General features: G+C 40.9%; 1 protein-coding gene across 4 annotated transcripts in view; it reads right to left on the bottom strand.

Moving 5' to 3' along the window:
- Positions 1–1,100: 1,100 nt before the first annotated feature.
- Positions 1,101–19,503, bottom strand: part of LOC111957509 (semaphorin-6A) — a 92,164-nt gene continuing 73,761 nt past the window's right edge. For all 4 annotated transcript variants that reach the window (XM_023978352.1, XM_023978354.1, XM_023978353.1 and 1 more), the window contains one exon: positions 1,101–3,575. In XM_023978352.1, coding sequence (XP_023834120.1) covers positions 2,458–3,575 — 1,118 coding nt within the window. In that variant the 3' untranslated portion in view covers positions 1,101–2,457. The remainder of the gene's footprint in view (positions 3,576–19,503) is intronic.

Genomic DNA, 19,503 nt, shown 5'->3' with positions numbered 1-19,503 from the left:
TTGTACTAACATCAGAGCAAGCATCCTTTTTTTTATAGTATGTTTTGCTCTCAAATCATGGAAATACAACCATCTTCATGACAATATTTTTTTTTTTATTACATTTTGCATTTATTAAAGAGAATGTTTTTTTTTACAACATACATTAAGCTGTGAATCAGATGTTAAGTGGAGTAGGGCAACAAAAAAACTTGTGACATCACAATATCTTACAAGCTTACAAAGTTCAAAACGAGTTGAGTCTGTCTCAGTTGCATCTAGCAGTGTATAGCAAGGGTGACAGACAAAGGCACACACACACCAAAGAGACACACTGTCCACAGTAGCCATGTCGACCGTGGCTAGAGATGCAATCTGCACTATTGGGGTGGAAAGTTCAAATGACCTTCCCTTTACTAAACCTAATCTGATCATGATGCATGTCGCAGTCGCTGCAATCGAACCCTATAAGCTTCTATGTACACGTTAGTTCAATTAACACATACTGTATATGCCTCAGAAGTGGAACTATCTTACTCGTTCTTCTTGCATTGGCTGTGGATGACAAATAGTTGGCTTTCCACCATTGTAAATGGAAATCTGCTTGAGATCAAGAAACTCACCTATCTACACACAATACTAAAGGAGTGCTCTGTTGATTTGGGGAGATGTGATCAATGAAAATGTGATCAGATTGGTCAATGAAACTGTCATTCATAAGACATTGATAAAGAGAGTTAGTACAAATTAAATTACTCTAATCGTCCTGGAACATGTGTTTTTAAAAAACGTCTCCTAATTTTTTAAAAACTCTTTTCTATCACAGGAACCAGCCTGCTTTTCACTGCCTAGAAACTGAAGTGTTATCGTGTACACTAGGAACCTGGTGCCATGTCTGTACAGTCTACTGGTGTGTTTTTCATATGTTAGTGTTTGATTATTGCTGTGCACCAGCAAGACCCTAAGAGGCCATTTCAAGAACAACCATGAATCCCTCCAATCGAACAGCAAAGTAAAAAATTCCACACACAACAACATCATCGACACTGCCAGCACAACAAAAAGGGTTGCTTTAAGCGCATCATTGGCACTATCAGAAATGAACCACAAAGAAGAATATGTCTGTATATTTCTAGGGAACAGAATTACAACAAGAACACATTCTTTATTTGCCTTTATCAAACCAGTGAAAGATGACATAAGAAAATACAAAGAGGAGACATAGTTACCAGCTAAAGAAAATGTCACTACTCAGGGTGTAAGGCACAACTTTACATGTGGAAGTGAAACAGGCTATCAACAGATGTAATTCAATCAGAGGACTGCGTGACGCGCCTAGAGAAAACAAGACATTTCAGTACCTGCCAAAATGGCCGCTCTCCACACCTGGCAGAGCGCCCAACATCCTCACGCTTCTCTTTTTCATGTGTGGAATTCCACATTTTATTCCCTTTGCACGTTTATATGCAAGAGTGAACCTTGTTAATACACAGTGAGCCAGAAGCCAACCGGGAGAGAGAGACTGACTGCAAAACCACAGTGCCAAACGTATGGAGATGCCCATGGAGGAGTGATCGAGGGAGTGAGTTTCAGGAGTTCTGTTTTTTGTATTTTTCTGACTTCTTTAACATGGGAGGTTCTGCTCCATCATATAGGTCCCATCTGGCACAGTTAAATAAATATATCCTCCATACAGAGGTCACATATATCCCAAGCTTCAAAAACCCAAGGCGCTAGAAGACCTAGTGGACCTTTTGTGTCAAGAAAGTTGTACTGGCTCCAGTTGATTGACTTTAAATAATTTCATTCTTGAATAATTCATATTTAAATAACTCTTCTCTCTGAGCCTAAAATGTCAGTATTTTCTTCAAAAGCACTTATTAAAAATAAATACAACAAGCTATTACTATTAACAGTCATGTGTTATTCAGTAACCAATGCAGTAGAAGATTCTCAGACCAAGGCTTTTTTCAACCAACGCAGAACTTGATTGCCGTGTCCAGTAGCTGTAACACTGAGAGGCATTTCAGTTTTCCACGTAAACTGAAGCGGTCATTCCAGTCAGAGCTCGCTGTGCCCAAGTGCTTGCTGGGAGAACACCCCAGTCCTCAGTATATAATTGCTCCACTTTTCTCTCACTGTCTATGTGCGTTTAGCAGTCATGTAAGAAAACAAAACATCAGTCAAGTCATAGTGTTCAAAAGTCCAACACAGCCACTGTCTTGAATGCTACAGGGGTGACATGTTGCTTGTCAATTAAATATTCATGAAAGTAATTTTCTTCTCAGTAGCAAGTGTTCCGTGTTTCTGGGGAACTGGGAGTCAACAGCCTGAGCTCAACATCAACCATTTGTAGAATATTTACATATATATAAAAGAAAAAAAATATTTTAAAAAGTGTGTTGTGTTTGCTGTACACAGACCAAGGACAAAAGGAGATGCAATTGTGTTTCCTGTTCTGTATTCTGAGCGTGCTGATTATGTGCAGGAGTCATTGGAATTGACTTTCGTTGAGAGGGACACTAAAGAGGGTTTGGGCGGTACGTCAGGCTTGAGGTGTTTGACCCCGGTCCGGGGCAATGAACCGTAAGAGCTCATGCTGGGCTGTCGGGAGTGGAACATCCCCTGGGAATTCATGTGCATGGAGTCCACCCTCTGTGGGGCGGGGGGCGGCGACTCCACGTGGTTAAAACTTTGGTGTCTGGACAGGTGAGAGGAGTTGGATGAGTTGGTGTTGTGCTTTTTGAGGGCAGAGCCTTTCTGGGCACTCATCGGGTAGCCCCGCTTGTACTCATGGCCATAGACGGAGGAGTGCACCTCGAGCCGCTTGCCCATCTGGGGCACGGCAGGGGGGATGGTGAGGGAGGCCTCCCTTTGGGGCACTCGGGGCGGCAGTCCGTCGCTCTCCACCAGGTTGAGGCTGTGGCAGGGGCTCTTTAGGGCCTTGTACTCCAGTGTGGCACCCTGGTCACCCAGGCTCATCTGGCTGAGGTCGCTGCGGTGGGGCTGCTCTACATACTCATGCTGGTAGGGCTGCTGATGCTGGTGCTGTGGCAGGGGAAGCACTACCACACTGGGGATGTGGCCTGGGGAGGCCCTCAGGGGCAGGTCTGTGGGGATGACTGGGGTGCCCATGGTTTGCAGGTCCTTGGTGCAGGCATTGATCAGATTCTGGTTCCTCTCCCACTCGCGGCTTCCCCGGCTGGGCTTGCGTCGGGGCTGCATGGGGGTGGACTCTGGGGTGGGCATGCCAGCCAGGTCCAGGTGGTGCTGGTCGGCTTTGATCAGAATTTTACCATTGGTGAGGCGGCCGTTGTGCATGAGCGGGGTGAGGATGGCCTCAGGGCGACTGTCCTTGGCCCCGGTCTCAAACAGGCCTGTCAACTTGGTCACGCTGTTCATGGAGCCCCTCCTGTCGTGGTCTTTGTCCTTACGCCCAGACAGCTCAATGTCTCGTCGCCGGTGGTCACACACACAGTAGACGAGGATACCAGAGAAGATGGCACCCATGGCGAAGGCCAGGATGACAGCGATTGCCAGCAGTGTGACAGGGACCAGCTGGTCACGCCCCTTCTGGTAACTCTCGCGGATAACTCCTGCAAAGACAAGGATGAAATGATTTCAAATATATCAGCAAATTAATTAGTGATCAATGATATAGGTGAAAATCAAATGGTTAAATTAATTGACGAATAAAGCACAAATAGTAACGAAGCATTTGTCCTATCTAATTTGTCCTATTTGCAGCAGATTTGCAGACTCTTGTTTTTGAGAAAATGTTATCAGCTTAAATCCAGCCTTACACTTGGAAAAAATGATGTTATGGCTTCTACAAAGAATTAAAAGATTAAACATCGGCAGCTGAAATGAAAAAAAGATATTAGATAAATGAACGTGGGGAAAGGGAAAGCTTATTTTCTTTGATGCAAATGTAACTCGTTTTATATGGCTATGATACAATCTCATATATCAGAGAATATATTACATTTATGATTAGACCTCCAAATCAAAGGTCACTTTCCAGGACAATCCATTTTTTTTAAAAGAGGAGAAAAAAAAAACAGGCGGTTGTGGGCTACTAAAGTGATGATTCAATAAAAATGCAGCAGAAGAGATGACAAGCATCTTGGCAAAGAAAGGGAGGGAGAAGATACTGCATCAAGTGAAACGGCAGTGGGTTGTTTTTAATAAAATGGCTCCATTAGAAGTCCTCTTCACTATAAACATGGAGAGCGAAATGATAACCTCCAACTCCTTGATGAATGTGTTACCCAATGCCCATCCATGCTCCTAGAGTTACAGAGCCTTCAGAACTACCACTACCAGAATTACTCACATCATATGTATATACTGTATTTTATACCTATTACACCTTGCCTATGCCGCTCGGCCATCAATCATCCATATATTTACAGTATATGCACATATTCTCATTCACCCCTTTAGATCTGTGTGTATTAGGTAGTTGTTGGGAAATTGTTAGACTACTTGTTAGATATTACTGCACTGTTGGAACTAGAAGCACAAGCGTTTCGCTACACTCGCATTAACATCTGCTAACAATGTGTATGTAACCAATAAAATGTGATTTGATTTGATCTGACTTATTCCACATTTTGTTGTGTTACAGCCTGAATTCAAAATACATTTTGTGATTGATTTTTTTCACCCATCTACACACAATACCCCATAATGACAAAGTGAAAACAAATTTATTGAAAAAATGAAATACAAAAATATCTCATTTACATACGTATTCACACCCCTGAGTCAATACTTTGTACAAGCACTTTTGGCATGATTACAGCTGAGAGTCTTTCTGGGTAAGCTTTCCAAACCTGGATTGTGCAACATTTTCCCATTATTCAGTAAAAAATTCTTCAAGCTCTGTCAAATTGTTTGTTGATCATTGCTAGACAACCATTTTCAGGACTTGCCATATATTTTCAAGTAGATTTAAACCAAAACTGTAACTCAGCCACTCAAGAACATTCACTGTCTTCTTGGTAAGCAACTCCACTGTAGATTTGTCCTTGTGTTTTAGGTTATTGTCCTAGTGAAATGTGAATTTTTCTCCCAGTGTCTGGTGGAAGGCAGACTGAACCAGGTTTTCTTCTAGGATTTTGCCTGTGCTTAGCTCCAGTGTAGATTTGGCCTTTTGTTTTAGGTTATTGTCCTGCTGAAAGGTGAATTCATCTCCCAGTGTCTGGTGGAAAGAAGACTGAACCAGGTTTTCCTCTAGGATTTTGCCTGTGCTTACCTAAAAAAAACAAATCCTGAAAAACTCCTCAGTCCTTAACGATTACAAGCATACCCATAACATGATACAGTAACCACAATGTTTTAAAATATGGAGAGTAGTACTCAGTAATGTGTTGTATTGGATTTGCCTCAAACATAACACTTTGTATTCAAGACAAAAAGTGAATTGCTTTGCCACATTTTTTTATTCTGTACAGGCTTCCTTCTTTTCATTCTGTCAATTAGGTTAGTATTATAATGTTGTCGTTGAGCCATCCTCAGTTTTCTCCTAACACAGCCATTAAACTCTGTATCTGTAAAGTCACCATTGGCATCATTGTGAAATCACTGAGCTTTTTCCTCTTCATCCGAAGAGGAGGAGCAGGGATTGAACCAAACTGCAGCGTTGTATTTAGACATAATGAATTTATTTAAGTGTAAACGAAAAACACGAACTTCACTTGAATACTTACAAAATAACAAAACGAATGTAGACAAACCTGAACATACGAACTTACATATAACACGAAGAACGCACGAACAGGAAAAATGACTACATAAAACGATGAACGAACGAAACAGTCCCGTATGGTGCAAACAAACACAGACACAGGAGACAACCACCCACGACAAACAATGTGACAACACCTACCTTAATATGATTCTCAATCAGAGGAGATGAAAACCACCTGCCTCTAATTGAGAACCATATTAGGTACCCATTAACCAACATAGAAACAGAAAACATAGACTGCCCACCCAAACTCACGTCCTGACCAACTAACACATACAAAAACTAACAGAAAACAGGTCAGGAACGTGACATGTAGTGTGTATTGTTTTGTTCAGCGTCTTTTCTAAATAAAAGAACATGTACGCTCACCACGCTGCACCTTGGTCCTGTTCATTCAACAGCCGTGACACCTGTGGTCTCTAAGTTATTGTCTTGTGACTGAAATTACATCTGGAGATGTTGTTATATTTGAGAAGTGTTGGACTGAAACGTTTGACTTATAGATAAATATAGGGCCGAACAGATAACCAAACAGCACTTGAGGTTAGCAGCTCTAAAATATTTTGTCCCCCAAAAAAGTGTCTGCCAGTGTCTGAGCAGTTTTCTGGCAGTACTTGCTCATTCCATTATAATCCTTCTAAAACATAAATACATATGTCTCTGTCTCACTTGCTTACTTTCGGAAGGGCATGGAAAACTTTGTTAGAATTCTTTAGTGACATTGAATTGAAGCATATTAATCGTCCACAATTGTGCAGTTCAAAGAGTTGGATTTGACTTGAGAACAACACAGTTAGAGGACTGAGAATGTCAGACCTAAGCATCCATTGTTGAGAGAGGAGGGCTGTGGAGCTGGCAGTCCGTCTTCTCACAGTGTAGGTGGAGGGTTAAGGCATTTCTCAACCAGCAGTGACTTGGTCTCCATCAAACATAGCTGCCCTGCCTAGAGCAACTAGGGGGGATTTAAAAACAACCCTAAGGCCTCCCTAGATCTTTGAAGATTTATATCTTTCATGTATGAAGTCAATTGTTTCTCATCTTAACTTCAAAGAGGGCGCAACCATAAAGGACACTAGGCCTCAGACAAATCCGAAGATGGCAGTCTTTTAAATCAAGGTGGCTTTATTCATTTGAAGGGCTCATTCATCAAGGAAACTGACGTTCAACTTTTTACTACTAGAATGTTCTTGGATGACCTTGAGCCCCAGAGTATCAAGGACAGTGTTGAGGCTCGACATTTACAGTAACTTCACAACCCTTGACTTTTTCCACATTTTGGTGTGTTACAAAGTGGGATTAAAATGGATTTAATTGTCATTTTTTTGTCAACGATCTACACAAAATACTATTTAATGTCAAAGTCGGAGAAAAAAAACTAACATTTGTAAAAAAAAAAAAAAAAAAAAAAAAAAAGAACCTTTGGCAGTGATTACAGCACACCTGGATTGTACAATATTTGCACATTGTTGTTTTAAAAATTCTTCAAGTTCTGTCAAGTTGGTTGTTGATCATTGCTAGACAGTCATTTTCAAGTCTAGCCATAGATTTTCAAGCCAATTTAAGTCAAAACTTTAACCAGGCCACTCAGTAACACTCAGGAACATTAAATGTACAACTCCAGTGTACATTTGGTCTTGTGTTTTAGGTTATTGTCCTGCTAAAAAGTAAATTTGTCTCCCAGTGTTTGTTGGAAAGCATTGTGAACCAGGGTTTCCTCTAGAATTTTGCCTGTACTTAGCTCTATTCTGTTTCTTTTTATCCTAAAAAACTCCCTAGTCCTTGCCGATGACAAGCATACCCATAACATGATGCAGCCATCACCATGCTTGGAAATATGATGAGTGGTACTCGGTGATGTGTTGTGTTGTGTTTGCCCCAAACATAACACTTTGTATTCAGGACATAAAGTTAATTTCTTTGCCACATTCTTTGCAGTTTTACTTCAGTATCTTTTTGCTAACAGGATGCATGTTTTGAAATATTTGTATTCTGTACAGGCTTCCTTCTTTTCACACTGTCATTTATGTTAGAAGTGGAGTAACTACAACGTTGTTAATCCATCCTCAATTTTCTCCTATCACAGCCATTAAACTCTGTAACCATTTTAAAGTCACAATTGGCCTTATGGTGAAATCCCTGAGCGGTTTCCTTTATATCCATGCAACTTATTATGTAACTTGTTAAGCACATTTTTACTCCTGAACTTATTTAGGCTTGCCATAACACAGGGGTTTAATACTTATTTAGCTTTTCAGTTATCATTAATTTGTAAAGATAAAAAAAATATATAATCCACTTTGACTTTATGGGCTATTGTGTATAGGCCAGTGACACAAAATCTCAATTTAATACATTTTAAATTCAGGCTGTGACACAACAAAATGTGGAAAAAGTCAAGGGGTGTGAATACTTTCTGAAAGGCACTGTAAAGCAATTTTAATTATTCATTGCCTAAAAATGTGTTCTTATCCAAGGTGACTTAAATCATCTAGTTTTGACTCTCATTGTCAGATTGCAGTGTGAATAGCCACCAGGAGAATACATTTCCTGTCCAACAATCTATTTTGAATGTCATACCTCCAAAAGCCTTGACACAGATATTTAATACACATTCGTACGTGTCAAAACAACTCAGCACTTCCTTGTAAATGAGAAACATTGTCATCTAGTGTGACAGATGTGTGAACATTCTCATAGACAGTCTTTTAATCTGTGTAGCTCGTGGAATCCAGTTGTTGCCTATAGTGCCTGCTTTGTCTGGGCAGACTTCAAAGCCACTTGTACTTCATAGCACGGTTGTCCAGAGCTGTAACCTCTACATACACAGGCATTGTCTGAAAACGATAAAATCTCAATCTCACTGAAATGTGTTCACTGATGTGTCACTGCCACTCGCTGAAAGACTAAATGGTGCGAACACAAAACACAGTACATACCCCATTGACTGGAAGGGAGGATGAAAGGAAATGCTTTGAGGTTACAGTACATCTACCATGCCTTGGAGAACCCAATTCTGTGTTCAAAGATTACGGTTGTGGTCCCGGTTGTCTTTTCAACTTGGAGGAAGAGGTAGACCATCACATCCAGCTAACTATGTTCACACCATTTGGATCTATTCCGCATCTGCTAGTATTATATGGATGAATCAGCAAAAACTAGTTAATGCTATTATCTCACCACCCAACTCAGGCATTACCAATGTACTAACCTCCCAAGATCAAGGAAATTCGCCTACTCTCCAGTAACTGTAAGTTGGGAGTGCTTTGCTTTACTGAAACATGGCCAGATGGTTCGATAAAAAACGCTGAGATTGAAGATAAAAATTATATAGTAATTAGAATAGACCGCGATCGCAAAAGCGGGGGTGTTAACTAAAACTTATGTAAGATCAGATATTGGGTTCAACTACAGATTTAGATTTAAGTCATGATGAGACTGAAGCTGTGTTGCTGGACATTCTATTACCAAAATGCAAACCCATTATAGTCAGAACCTGTTACAGACTACAAGACCAGTTTTATGAATTGTTGGAGGAGACTTGCTCCAACTGTACAGATTCTGGTAAATCAGAGGTTATTGTTACTGGTGATTTTAATACAGACATGCTTAAAAAGGACAATGTTACTTTGAAAGCTTTTAAGAATTGTTTTAATCTGTTTGACTTACACCAGCTGATTAATGAGCCCACCAGGGTCTGCCCTTCTACCCAAACCAGCATTGACCTTGTGTTGGTGTCGGATAGATCAAGGATATCAAACAGTGGGGATGTAAACTATGGGCTCAGTGATCATTCCATCATTTTTTGTAGTAGGAAGGTTCAGAAAAAGTTTTTTAATTGTCATAGCTCAATACAAATGTGGTCTATGAAGAACTATAGTGCAGATGCTTTTGTTAATTGTTTGAGCAAATTGGACTGGTTTACTATATTGAAATGCAATGAGGTGGAAAATGCCTGGGGCAATTTTAAATAATTGTTTTTAGATGCTGTTGACAAGCTGGCTCCGGATAAACATTTTTTGAATTAAACAAAGAACAGAACCATGGCTAAACAATAACATTTTAAAGGCAATTAAGCTAAGAAATGAACTCTTTCTGGAGTTCAGGAAATCCAAGGCAGATTACGTTTTTATAGACTATAATAAATTATGAAATGAGGCTAACAGGATGATAGAGAAGGCCAAGAAATATTGTTTTAATGGCAAAATAGGTGAGAACAGGAACAATCCGAGTAAAATATGGATGTGTCTGAAGCTGTTAGGTTACACTAACAGATTAAAGAACAAAGCTCGAAATCTTAGCCTGGACGTTGGAGGAAAGGTTACATCAGACAAGACCATGGTTGTAGACAGTCTGAAAAGCTACTTCACAACTATAGCTAACACATTATTTAGCAAGTTACCTTGTCAATCAGGTTGTTGTTTAAAATATATATATTTAATTATTTATTTAACTAGGCAAGTCAGTTAAGAACAAATTCTTATTTACAATGATGGCCTACCCCGGCCAAACCCGGGCGCCGCTGGGCCAATTGTGCGCCGCCCTATGGGACTCCCAATCACGGCAGGATGTGATACAGCCTGGATGGGGAGAGTCAAGTCTAGCAGTTTTGAGTTTTAATCGAAAAAGTGTCTGAGTCAACTGTGCTAAAAAAGATGAAAGAACTTAACCATTCCAAAGGAATTGACCTTGACAACATTCCTGCCAGATTTCTGAGATGCTGAGGTAATTATCACCCCCTGCATAACTCACATTGTAAATCTGTCTTTTAAACTAGGAATTTTAACCAGTCAACTAAAACTTGTAAGGGTCATTCCTCTATATAAAAAGGGAATAAGTTGGATCATGGAAACTATCGGCCTGTCTCAATCCTGTGTATTTCATCGAAGGTCATGGAAAAGATTATGTTTGAGCAGACTGACAGGAATAGTTCCTTAGATAACCTACTACCATATATGAGCTCCAAGCTGGCATCAGGAAATCATGTTCCATGGAGGGACATTTTGTGGTATGGTTATGCTAGATCTTTAAAAGGAATTTGATACAGTGGATCATGAGATTCTGTTAATCAAACTAAGAGCCATGGGCTTTAACAACTTAGCCATGAAATGGGTTAGCTCTTATCTGCAAGGAAGAAAATAGATAGTGGATGTTGGATGGGACTCTGTCTAAACAAAAAACCTTGAACTGCGGGGAGTGTGCTGGGTCCACTTTTCTTTCTACTGTAAATTATCTGAAATCTGCCTGTACATGTGACCTTTTCCTTTATGCAGATACACTACTGTTCAAAAGTTTGGGGTCACTTAGAAATGTCCTTGTTTTTGAAAGAAAAGCAAATTTTTGTCCATTAAAATAGCATCAAATTGATCAGAAACGCGGTGTAGTCATTGTTAATGTTGTAAATGACTATTGTAGCTGGAAACGACTGATTTTTATAGAGGCCCATTATCAGCAACCATCACTCCTGTGTTCCAATTGCACGTTGTGTTAGCTAATTCAAGTTTATCATTTTAAAAGGCTAAATTGATCATTAGAAAACCCTTTTGCAATTATGTTAGCACAGCTGAAAACTGTTGTTCTGATTAAAGAACCAATAAAACTGGCCTTCTTTAGACTCGTTGAGTATCTGGAGCATCAGCATTTGTGGGTTCGATTACAGGCTCAAAATGGCCAGAAACAAATAACTTTCTTCTGTAACTCGTCAGTCTATTCTTGTTCTGAGAAATGACAGCTATTCCATGTGAGAAATTGCCAAGAAACTGAAGATCCTGTACAACGCTGTGTACTACTCCCTTCACAGATCAGTCAAACTGGCTCTAACCAGAATAGAAAGAGGAGTGGGAGGCCCCGATGCACAACTGAGCAAGAGGACAAGTACATTTGAGTGTCTGGTTTGAGAAACAGACGACTCACAAGTCCACAACTGGCAGCTTCATTAAATAGTCCCCGCAAAACACCAGTCTCAACGTCAACAGTGAAGAGGTGACTCCAGGATGCTGGCCTTATGGGGTATTGTTAGAAGACTAATTTGTTCTGAGATTTCTACAGTTGATTTTTATTTATCTTGGGGGAATTATTGTAACAGGAAGAGCATGCATACTCAAAGTGGCGCTGAACAAGAGCCCCTGCCAATGCCACCATTTGATTCTTATCCAGAAATGTGGAGGTTCTTGCCAGAAACCACATTTTAGGGTTCATTTTGGAGAGAACTTTTTTGTGCAACGCTCTCCTCTGTCAGATGGTTATCTAGCACACATTCAAGATAATTAACTTAGTCTTTTGCCGTGACTCTATGTCACCTATTACCACTTTAAAGTAAAGGGCTAATCTCAGTTTCACTTTGGACACGTTCAAGATGGACTCTTGTTTTTCCAAGGTGGAGTGACAGATTATTGTCATATAACCATTTACTGACATTCATAAGTTCAGCATTGAGGGCTTTGTCAAACACGTTTTTGTCTTTGTGGGAAATCAACAGTGCTGTCACGGCTCTCGTCATAACGAGGATCGGACCAAAGCGCAGCGTGGTAAGTGTTCGTGGTTTTTATTTGATCACAAATAACAAATAATTTGAACAAAATAAACAAGAGGGAAAACCGAAACAGTTCTGTAAGGTGCATAAACTATACAGAAAAAAACTACCCACAAAACACAGGTGGGAAAAAGGCTGCCTAAGTATGATTCCCAATCAGAGACAACGATAGACAACTGTCCCTGATTGGGTTGTGCCAGCTCTGCGCTCTAGACCTCCAGTACGCCTCAACAGTCCAGTACGTCCTGTGCCTCCTCTCCGCACTCGTCCTGAAGTGCGGGTCATCAGCCCGGTGCCACCGGTACCGTTCCAAGCCCCCAGTGGGTCTCCACAGTCCAGAGCTTCCGGCGACAGTTCCCAGTCCAAAGCTTCAGGCGACAGTTCCCAGTCCAGAGCTTCCGGCGACGTTTCACAGTCCGGAACCTCCAACGACGGGCCACAGTCCGGAACCACCACACTCTTCCTAGAGCTGGCCGCGGGACCAAGATCCCGATGGTCCCTCTAACAGAGCTCCAGAGTTCCTCTGTGGAGATGGGAGAACCTTCCAGAAGGACAACCATCTCTGCAGCACTCCACCAATCAGGCCGTTATGGTAGAGTGGCCAGATAAAAGCCCCTCCTCAGTAAAAGGCATATAATAGCCTGCTTGGAGTTTGCCAAAAGGCACCTAAAGGACTCTCAGACCATGAGAAACAAGATTCTCTGGTCTGATGAAACCAAGATTGAACTCTTTGGCCTGAATGCCAAGCGTCAAGTCTGGAGGAAACCTGGCACTATCCCTAAAGTGAAGCATGGTGGTGGCAGCATCATGCTGTGAGGAAGTTTTTTGGTGGCAGGGACTGGGAGACTAGTCAGGATGTCAAAGATGAACGGAGCAAAGTACAGAGAGATCATTGATGAAAACCTGCTCCAGAGCGCTCAGGACCTCAAACTGGGGCGAAGATTCACCTTCCAACAGGACAACAAACCTAAACACACAGCCAAGACAATGCAGGAGTGGCCTTGAGTGGCCCAGCCAGAGCCCGGACTTGAACCCGATCGAACATCTCTGGAGAGATCTGAAAATAGCTGTGCAGCGACGCTCCCCATCCAACCTGACAGAGCTTGAGAGGATCTGCAGAGAAGACTGGGAGAAACTCCCCAAATACAGGTTGTCAAGCTTGTAGCGTCATACCCAAGAAGACTGTTGGCTGTAATCGCTGCCAAAGGTGCTTCAACAAAGTACTGTGTAAAGGGTCTGAATACTTATGTAAATGTAATATTTCAGTTTTTATACATTTGCAAACATTTCTAAAAACCTGTTTTTGCTTTGTCATTATGGGGTATTGTGTGTAGATTAATGAGAAAAAAAAGATTGAATACATTTTAGAATAAGGCTGTAACGTAACAAAATGTGGAAAAAGTCAAGGGGTCTGAATACTTTCCAAATGCACTGTATGTAACTTGGCCCGGGATAACCATAACTATTCCACTAGAAGGAGTGAAACTGACGTTGTTTCTTTTAAGATGTATTAGTGGTATGGGGAAAGAAACCTTTTCGTACTCAGCTACTATTCTTTGGAGTAGTCATCCAAGAATTTGAAACGTATGACCTCCAAAGGCAGTTTGAAGTTCTCACTGAAAAAATGGCTTAATAGTAGCATGTCTCAAAAGTGAGTCGTATGACATGAGTGAGAAGAAAATTCCTTTGGATAGCATGATATGGTCTTTTCATGCCTATTGTGTATCATATTGTGATTGTATATTTTAGGGATTGATTATTGTATTTATTAGGGGTATATGTCCAGATATGTTTATTAGGAAATGGACCTATACTAATTAGCTGATTTTATGAAACAAGCAACAATTTTGTCTGTCATTGTTTGTTGCCACTACCATTGCTGCCTAACCTTCTGGGTAAGTCTCTAAGAGCTTTCCACACCTGGATTGTACAACATTTGCCCATTATTCTTTTCAAAATACTTCAAGCTCTGTCAAATTGTTTGTTAATCATTGCTAGACAACCATTTTCAGGTCTTGCTATCGATTTTGAAGTATATTTTAAGTCAAAACTGTAACTCGGCCACTCAGGAACATTCACTTGTGTTTTAGGTTATTGTCCTGCTGAAAGGTGAATTCAACAACATTTTGAAAAAGTTACGGAATGTAAATACTTTCTGAAAGCACTGTAACAGGCAAAAAAGAAACATCTGAAACTAGATCTCCTACATACTGGTCTTGATGAGAAGAAAAAAAAACTGTTGGGCGAGGTTCTCTTCTGCACTGTTCAACCAATCCAGTAAATGTGGAGGAGTTAAGATGAAGAATTCACCTCGCCTTGTTAACGTCCAAAAGTGAAAGTCGTGCCACAGGCTCTCTTTCCATTATCCTCTGAAAACCGAAACTTCCGGTTGTTGGGTACTCGGCCGAGGATACCAATGTACAGACCCTTTCGACATCCAAGCATACCCTCAAGACATGCTTTGTCCACCAAGAGCCAATGTAAGAGGGAACACTTGACCATAAACCGATTCATGATAGGAGTTGTTATGGTCATATGGGCATATTGGATACTTCACTGAATTCATACACAATTACTGTACACCTATAGACAGTCAAATATGACTGTATTTACATATTCTCTCTGCTAAGCTACACAATATATGTTTATGTAACTCTTTAGTCGGAGGCTCGGAAAGGCTATCTCTCTAGTTCAGGGGTGTCAAACTCATTTTGCCCGTGAGCAGTATTCGGTCTTCACAGAGGTCCGGAGGGCCACACTGAAAATTCTTTACATTTCTTTGCTGTCAAAATTAGCAAAAAAATTGTAATCTATAATTTTTTAAATTTTTTATAATCGATGCTCCCTGACTATCCAGCTTTCGTTTCGGAGATTCTTAGCAACCTGGAAAGAGTGAAGAGATGTAAGTCCAATCAAATTTCTTCAGTTTCCATTTGGTTTTAGTCCCAATTATTATTGTTTTAACACCTAGCGGGCCGCATTGAATGGGCGTTGAGTTTGACACATGTGCTCTAGTTGAATGGGCATATATCCTTCTCTGTTGGCTGCGTTTACACAGGCAGCCCAATTTTTATATATTTCTTCCACTAATTGGTCTTTTGACCAATCACATCACATCTTTTCACATCAGGCTTGGAGTCATGGCTACATGCACCTATGCACCTATAACGACTAATTTTGTCAAACAATTACAACTGAAAGACCACCGATTTATGATGAAGAACATTGTGCTCAAGCTAAGCATGTGAAGATCTATTCAGATCAAACGTATGCTGCGGAAATGATTCATTAATTTAATTGCAGTGCAATTTACGGTGTATAATTTAAAGAGAGCGACTTGGGTTTAAATGTAAGACCACCTTAGAAAAAGACAAAGAGGATGCAGAGGCACTGTACTGTATGTGGTCTCTGACGCAAAGGAAAAGGACAACCTAGCGGGGCAACATAATGCAAGCTAATTGGGAGAAAGGAAACCCGTGGCTTGAAGCCTGGCATAAAAGGCGGAAGTGCGCAAAAGTAAAAGTAACACGTCAGATTATTTTTTCAGACTTCTGCAACCAATATTTCTGAGAAGTCTAAAGAAATGAAATATATAGTACCAGTCAAAAGTTTGGACACACCTACTCATTCAAGGGTTTTTCTTGATTTTTACTATTTTCTACATTGTAGAATAATAGTGAAAACATCAAAACCATGAAATAACACATATGGAATCATGCAGTAACCAAAAATGTGTTAAACAAATCAAAATATATTTTAGATTTTAGATTCTTCAAAGTAGACACCCTTTGCCTTGATGACATCTTTGCACACTCTTCGCTCAAACAGCTTCACCTGGAATGCATTTCCAACAGTCTTGAAGGAGTTCCCACATATGCTGAGCACTTGTTGGCTGCTTTCCTTCACTCTGCAGTCCAACTCATCCCAAACCATCTCAATTGGGTTGTCAGGTGATTGTGGAGAACAGATCTGATGCAGCACTCCATCACTCTCCTTATTGATCAAATAGCCCTTACACAGCCTGGAGGTGTGTTGGGTCATTGTCCTGTTGAAAAACAAATGATAGCCCCACTAAGCACAAACCAGATGGGATGGTGTATCGCTGCAGAATGCTGTGGTAGCCATGCTGGTTAAGTGTGCCTTGAATTGTAAATAAATCACAGACTGCATCACCAGAAAAGCACCCCCACACCATCACACCTCCTCCTCCATGCTTCACGGTGGGAACTACACATGTGGAGATCATCCGTTCACCTACTGTGCGCCTCACAAAGACATGGCGGTTGGAACCAAAAATCTCAAATGTGGACTCATCAGACCAAAGGATAGATTTCCACTGGTCTAATGTCCATTGCTTGTGTTTCTTGGTCCAAGCATTTATTTGGGCTGCAATTTCTGAGGCTGGTAAACTCTAATGAACTTATCCTCTACAGCAGAGGTAACTCTGGGTCTTTCTTTCCTGTGGCGGTCCTCATGAGAGCCAGTTTCATCATAGCGCTAGATCGTTTTTGCAACTGCACTTGAAGAAATGTCTTACAGTAATGATCGACTGTTGTTTCTCTTTGCTTATTTGAGCTGTTCTTGCCATAATATGGACTAGGTCTTTTACCAAATAAGGCTATCTTCTATATACCACCCCTACTTTGTCACAACACAACGGATTTGCAAGAAACACATTAAGAAGGAAAGAAATTCCACAAATTAACTTTTAACAGGGCACACCTGCTAATTGAAATGCATTCCAGGTAACCTGCTAATTGAAATGCATTCCACCTCATGAAGCTGGTTGAGAGAATGCCAAGAATTTGCAAAGCTGTCATCAAGGCAAAGGGAGGCTACTTTGAAAAATCGCAAATCTCAAATATATTTTGATTTATTTAACACTTTTTTGGTTACTACATGATTCAATATGTGTTATTTCATAATTTTGATATCTTCACTATTATTCTAACATGTAGAAAATAAATTAAATATAGAAAAACCCTTGAATAAGTAGGTGTGTCCAAACTTTGACTCGTACTGTAAATAGACTCAATAGGAGATGGCATATCATTGTTTCTCCCAGTTCACCTAAATATTACATTGCAGTATATACAATCAGAGGCTTCCTGAGTAATTATGTTACTTAGACATTACAATACAGGAAATTAGATCGCTGAGCAGTGAGGACCTCATTTCTATTATTCCCTTTATTCAGAGTTTCCTAGTAGACTTTCCAGCCTGATAATGGTGAGTGTTCAAACTGAAATGACATCTTGGCACAGTAATTGGCACCACTCCAAGGTTGTGCCCCTATCATGCCACTCTCCTTGGTACACAGGTGCCAGTCAACTGAAGCTGAAAATAACCGATCTAGATGCAACTTGCTAACTGTCTGTCTACTCCAAGTGTAAAATACCAACACTGAAGGTAGTGAAAAAACATCAGAATTGGGCTGCCTGTCTAAACATATCCAATGATGTTCCTGTGTAACTTCATGGGGTTAAACAATACAACTCAAAATATGTATCCATGGAGGGATTAGAACAGTGACTGTGTGTAACGGATGTGAAATGGCTAGCTAGTTAGCGGGTACGCGCTAGTAGCGCTTCAATCAGTTACGTCACTTGCTCTGAAACCTAGAAGTAGTGTTGCACCTTGCTCTGCAAGGGCCGCGGCCTTTGTGGAGTGATGGGTAACGATGCTTCGTGGGCGACCGTTGATGTGTGCAGAAGGTCCCTGGTTCGCGCCCGTGTCGGGGCGAGGGGACGGTTTAAAGTTATACTGTTACATGTGCAACAGACGACCAAGGCCACAGAGCGACGGGAGAGAATTCCTCCCTCCCTCCCTTCCCACCTTCCCCTCGCCCTGTCTGGATAGCTTTTGTAATGAACCCATAAATTGGAGACACACAGAGATGGCCACAGGTCGGCGGGGCAGAAAAGGGAGAGATGGGGAGGACGGGACTCGTTACCTCAGACGGGGCAGGGGATAGATAGATAGATAGATAGATAGATCGATCGATCGATAGATATAGATAGATATGACTTCAGTTGGCAGAGGGTAGGATGTTCTATAAATATGGTTAGTAATACATTTACACTACATAAGGTACAGCCTTGGAACATTCCATCTCGACAGATGAAAGGTCTTGTGGAAGGGAGACTGTTCACAATGGTAGCAGATGGTGGTGCGGGGAGAGGTAGGGGGGGGGGGGGGGGTCGCGGGAGGGAGAGGTGGGATATCACACGGATAGATGAGCCCAGACACAACGGTGCAAATGTACTGGGACAGCAAACCAAGCAACATTGGTGCTCTTTTCTGGCAGAGGGTGAACTATTAAATATCCACAGTGCGGATACTCATTATTTTACCATTCTAATCATTCCAATGTGTTGCCCTAATACATATTGGTACTGTAATATTCATTAACAGATCCCACAAATGAGTGAGCTTCAAAATAGAAAGTTGGAATTTTATATCATTTTAATTGCAAGCAAGGATTAATCTGGGGGCTCAGAATTTGGGCAGTTATTACATCTGCAATATTTATAGTTTAATTTGTTTAATTAATGTCAATGCAACTACATTTAGTTCAAAACATCTGGTGATGAAGAATTCAGATTTCCCTATACTGTATGTACAGTATTCATGTTCATTTGGCTAAGATGGAGGTTTGATGACTCTATGGTTATGCTTTGAGACAGTGGCTGTCATACCCTATAACCTTAATGTGTTAGATTGGCACTCAGCACTATGTTTTCACAGTACATTTGGCACCTGGAGCTAGGAATGAGAAGAGAAGTGCACCTGCACATGGGAAAGAGGGATAAGGACATAAGGAGATGAGTACTGTCGAAAGTGGTGCTCAATTGCCATGCAGCGATGGTTTAAGCTGCATGAAGGCAAAACGGAGCTTAATACATCAAAGTAATCCAAGCAAGAACATAAATAGTCAAGCCAGAGTTTAAAAACCAAGCCATGCAAACAGTCACAGAACCAAAACAGACAATATCATCAGAGCTCACTTTCATAGCAAAAAAAAACAGCTAGAGCTGAAACTGAACTGATAATACAGAGACAAGCTGCAAAAGTGACGTTGAAAAGAAAATAGAAAGAAATACTGTGAGAAGCTTGAGTTTGAATGTGAGCCCTTGTTGCTGTTAACTCGGTTGCCATGATGGACGGGGCCAGCCAGGACCCAGGTAACAGCAACGAGGGTAGCAACACCATGCCGTATTCTCTGCCACCATTGTGTCTG

The sequence above is a fragment of the Salvelinus sp. IW2-2015 genome, linkage group LG33 (genome assembly GCF_002910315.2).
Source record: "Salvelinus sp. IW2-2015 linkage group LG33, ASM291031v2, whole genome shotgun sequence".
Taxonomy (NCBI): domain Eukaryota; kingdom Metazoa; phylum Chordata; class Actinopteri; order Salmoniformes; family Salmonidae; genus Salvelinus; species Salvelinus sp. IW2-2015.
Note: the sequence above shows the minus strand (reverse complement) of the source record. Positions and strands in the feature narration are given on the sequence as shown.